Source organism: Anarrhichthys ocellatus, unplaced genomic scaffold (assembly GCF_004355925.1).
Source record: "Anarrhichthys ocellatus isolate YVR2014 unplaced genomic scaffold, GSC_Weel_1.0 scaffold4349, whole genome shotgun sequence".
Classification (NCBI taxonomy): Eukaryota; Metazoa; Chordata; class Actinopteri; order Perciformes; family Anarhichadidae; genus Anarrhichthys; species Anarrhichthys ocellatus.
This window is the reverse complement of record NW_022284323.1, coordinates 1-4,536: the sequence shown is the minus strand read 5'-3', so window position 1 is coordinate 4,536 and position 4,536 is coordinate 1. Positions and strand designations below refer to the sequence as shown.

At 40.3% G+C, this 4,536-nt stretch overlaps 2 protein-coding genes across 2 annotated transcripts; one reads left to right on the top strand and one right to left on the bottom strand.

Annotated features, from left to right (window-relative positions):
• Positions 1-3: 3 nt before the first annotated feature.
• On the bottom strand, positions 4-1,392 carry LOC116379445 (peroxisomal membrane protein 2-like; the record flags this gene model as incomplete). The annotated part of the gene is made up of 5 exons (XM_031841406.1): positions 1,336-1,392; positions 1,017-1,171; positions 681-843; positions 489-500; positions 4-54 (listed from the first exon to the last, which is right to left on the bottom strand). Coding segments are annotated over exons 1-5 (438 nt in total), but the record flags the coding sequence as incomplete, so codon positions are not given.
• An 814-nt stretch (positions 1,393-2,206) lies between these two features.
• LOC116379446 (polyubiquitin-like) lies at positions 2,207-3,197 on the top strand. Its single transcript, XM_031841407.1, has 2 exons — positions 2,207-2,333; positions 2,448-3,197. The coding sequence occupies exon 2, from the start codon at positions 2,458-2,460 to the stop codon at positions 2,929-2,931; it is 474 nt and encodes a 157-aa protein (XP_031697267.1). The 5' UTR covers positions 2,207-2,333; positions 2,448-2,457; the 3' UTR covers positions 2,932-3,197.
• The last annotated feature ends 1,339 nt before the right edge of the window (positions 3,198-4,536 follow it).

The following is a 4,536-nucleotide window of genomic DNA, read 5'->3' as shown; positions in this document are numbered from 1 at the left end:
ATTCATCTTTAAAGCAGTCCAGTAACTTCCTCTCATCTTCTTCTCAAAGTCTCTTGTAATGGCAAAATATATTTGAACTCTGTGTGTCCGTGTTGTGAACCCAAAACTTACGTGTGGTTAAAACTATGCAGTAATGAACATGTAGTTGAAAGTCTCATCTTACCTTGAAACCGTAACTGGTTCCCAGTTGAACGCATCTGGCAGAAACTAGATAATGAGCAGCTCAAGACAGCCTGTGTCAAAAGACCTCTACTCCCCTATGCATGATTTGTCTAGAGGAGGGGGCCTCTCTATGTATAAAATGATGTTGAATCTTGTACTTAGTCGAAGCTTATACAACATGCTGCTGAATACGTATTGTGTTGTGCACTCTTCCCTTGCCAGCAAATAAACGGAGAAAGACAACTTTGAATCTTTTGAAGACTTTTTTATTGATTTGTGAACAACTCTCTTCTCCAGATTAACATAGAAATCTTCCATCACACTCTCCACCCTTTAGCCTGAATATAGATTGGAATGATTATATATGTACTTTCATTCATCCTTTGCTGCACAATTTGACAAAGCTTTATTTATATATATGTATCTTGCAATCATACCAACTTTCTGCCAGTGCATTATCAAATTGCTGGAGTGCCCCTTCAATGAGATGAGGAGGGAGAGTTTCTAAGATGACCTACCTCCAGCATGTTCATAACAAAGTAGAAAATGAGCAGAAAGCCGGGGGCAAAAACAAGTCGATCCAGCAGCAGACGTTTTACAATGCAGAGCGGGTCTGTGCTGGGCATCCACACTTCCATCAGCTGGTAAACGTAATGGCTCACCGGTCCTGTAATAACCAACCTGAAACAGACAACCAGGGAATAATATTACTACAAAAATGTATGTATTTTATGTATATTATAATGTCTGGCACTCTAGTCTAACAGGAACATGCCATTACATTCACTTTCTTGCTGTACATGAACCATGACTAGCAAGTCAACCCTCAATTATGTTTCTGTATTTAGTCTCACCCATAAATGGCATAGCGTGCAGCTCCAGCTGGGTCAATCTGATGGACCAGGGCTCCATTGTTGGCCTTTTTTTTGGCCTCCAAAATCTGAGACAGAAGATTTGCTAAAGCTGTGAGGATGCCACTGAAAATATCAAGGACACACAACGAACACAACTATTAATATGCAACAGGTACATTCATGATAAGGTAGTCTAATCAAATTAAACATGTGTCATTAAGTTGTTAGGGGAGGTTTTATGTGCATGATGCTGATTGGCTAAAGTCCACAGAAGGGCAGCCAGTGGTCAGTGCAAATAAAGTGGCCCCTTGGACTATACCTGCACTTTATCATTCTGCAACTCCTGTTCATGTTCATAAGTGCTCATACTGTACATATCTTAGTGTTTTCATACCTACACTATTTATTCTACATATACTCTGATACTCTGACCATTACTCTGCAATGACAAAGTTGAATCAAATCTCAAATTAATTACAATGTAACTTTTCATCCTGTTATTGTTTGTAAATGTGAAGATCCTTAACTACTGTTGATTTTTCTCATCGCAGGAAATATCCCTTTACCAAAGAGGGAGGAGAGGGCCGCCATGCTGAAACACTCAGAATTATGACGTGTATTACTAATTTGTTCTCACTTGGTGTGTAAAATAAAAACCTGGACGTGCATTTAGATTCGTTAGTTTTCAGTTTCATTTGACGGTTGCAGTATTGATAGATCCTGGTTTTGTTTCAGTATTATTTTATGTGAAGTGTGAGTGAGCAGTGTGTTGGCAACCTGTGCTATGAGAGGATTCAGTGCAATGTACATTGTTTTAATTTGGGATTTACATTATGATCTTGATAGTGTGTCCTATTTTCATTCTAGTGTTGTTTAACTTTGAAAAAATAACTTAAAAAAATAAAACAATACTTAATTCCTACTGTTCTCTCACTTGGTTTTGTTTCCAAATAAAATGTGATATCATGTGATATGTGTCTTAAAATAGACTATGACGTGTTTGTCAGGTATCAGCAGAAATGGTCTTGCCTTTATTTCAACCGGGCGGTCCTGATTTGACCTCGTAAACATGCCAGAAGGCTTTGTTATGATCAAGATGCAGCGCACGTAACAGTGGGGTCCTAATGAGAGAATAGAAACCGAAAGTTATCGAGTCAGTGAAGGGAAAACGAATCTCAAGTAAAGGGGAGGGAGTCGATCAGCTGAGGCAGACTGCATATAAACTGTGGGCACAGCTGCTCCAGAGCATCGCTTGTTTTCCTCTCACCGTCTGAAGACCTGAAGCTGTCCAGAAGAATTTACTAAAGTGATCACAAGGTAAGAATCTGTCTTTGTCAACGCTGATAGAAACACACCGTGGGTACTTCAGTGGAAATAGTTGTTTTTTTCCCTCCTAAACTTATTTCAATAATGTATTGAATTATCTTTCAGGTCTTTCATCATGGATATAAACATCATTATGCTGAATGGGACTTCCCGTAAAATGATTGTGAACCCACATGACACAGTGGGCTCTCTGAAGACACGGATCCAGCAGGAACTAGGAGTTCCCTCTGGTACGCAGAAGCTGGTCTTCATAAACGGCGTGAACACTCCCCTCAGCGACGACTCGAGGCACGTCAGCGACTACGGTGTTGGTCCCGGAGCCAGCGTATCCCTGCTGGTGATCCAGCCTGTGACCGTGCAGGTGTTCCTCAGAAACGAAAAGGGGAAGCTGAGCACCTATGACATCACACCCGACGAGACGGTGGACCACTTCAAGAAACGGGTCAAGTCCAGAGAGAGTATCCCGGAGAGCCAGCAGAGGCTCATCCACCAGGGCCGAGAGATGACGGAGCCCGGGTCTAAACTCTCACACTACAACGTCCAAGCGATGAGCACCATCGACCTGAATCTCCGCCTGAGAGGAGGCTGAGGACACTTCTGGTTCATATAGATGATCTTCTGAACATTCCTTTAGTAGCTTTAAATTAATCATATAGATGCCTTTTTTTAATTTTTTATTTATTTTCATTTTCATTTGGAAAAATCAACACATTCCTCTGCATTCTGCTGTATTCCATAACATCTTAAACACTTGTTTATGCTTAAGCAACAGGCTTTGGTAGTACAAATAAGTTCCACAATGCTGCATTATGTTAACTGGACTGTTAAAAACAAATAAAACTTTTCAAATGTAAATTTGCACGTCTCCTCACATTTCCTGCAGGCCTACCGTTTCCTCAGCTCAGGGGTGGAGCCGTACCCTGTACAGACCACAACCAGAAGGAACCAGAAAGGCCCACTGAAGCATTGTTTTAAAATGAACATTATTACAGTTATTAAGAGACTTTCTCAGTCATATAATTCAGTGTTTATTATTACATCTTATACGTTTTTGTCAGTGCTCCATAAAAAAGAAATGTATTATGCTCTGTAATTACAAACATAACAATCATATGAGCATGTTAGAATGGCTTGAACTCCAATTAATAAATTCTACTGTATGTGAGAATTATTGACCAGTATATAAACAGTAGTAGAGTAAACAGCCAAATGCTGAAGCTACAGTGAAGAAGCAGTTTCCTCCAGATTCATTTTCAGGGAGGAAATCTCGCAGAGCTTCATTTCCTCACAGATGCAAGGTAGGCGTACCAAAATAAGGCGACCGAGTTGGCAAACAGCACTCTGAACTGTAAGCAAACAACAGACGCAGGAAGAGACGGTCATTACCATAGCGTCACTATGTGAGTCATCATTTGTTCAGTGACAGGATGCCAGTGGAATGCATACCTGAACAGGCACAAAGTTGATATTGATGAACTGGAAGGGAGTCCACACTTTCCAATTCATCTTTAAAGCAGTCCAGTAACTTCCTCTCATCTTCTTCTCAAAGTCTCTTGTAATGGCAAAATATATTTGAACTCTGTGTGTCCGTGTTGTGAACCCAAAACTTACGTGTGGTTAAAACTATGCAGTAATGAACATGTAGTTGAAAGTCTCATCTTACCTTGAAACCGTAACTGGTTCCCAGTTGAACGCATCTGGCAGAAACTAGATAATGAGCAGCTCAAGACAGCCTGTGTCAAAAGACCTCTACTCCCCTATGCATGATTTGTCTAGAGGAGGGGGCCTCTCTATGTATAAAATGATGTTGAATCTTGTACTTAGTCGAAGCTTATACAACATGCTGCTGAATACGTATTGTGTTGTGCACTCTTCCCTTGCCAGCAAATAAACGGAGAAAGACAACTTTGAATCTTTTGAAGACTTTTTTATTGATTTGTGAACAACTCTCTTCTCCAGATTAACATAGAAATCTTCCATCACACTCTCCACCCTTTAGCCTGAATATAGATTGGAATGATTATATATGTACTTTCATTCATCCTTTGCTGCACAATTTGACAAAGCTTTATTTATATATATGTATCTTGCAATCATACCAACTTTCTGCCAGTGCATTATCAAATTGCTGGAGTGCCCCTTCAATGAGATGAGGAGGGAGAGTTTCTAAGATGACCTACCTCCAGCATGTTCA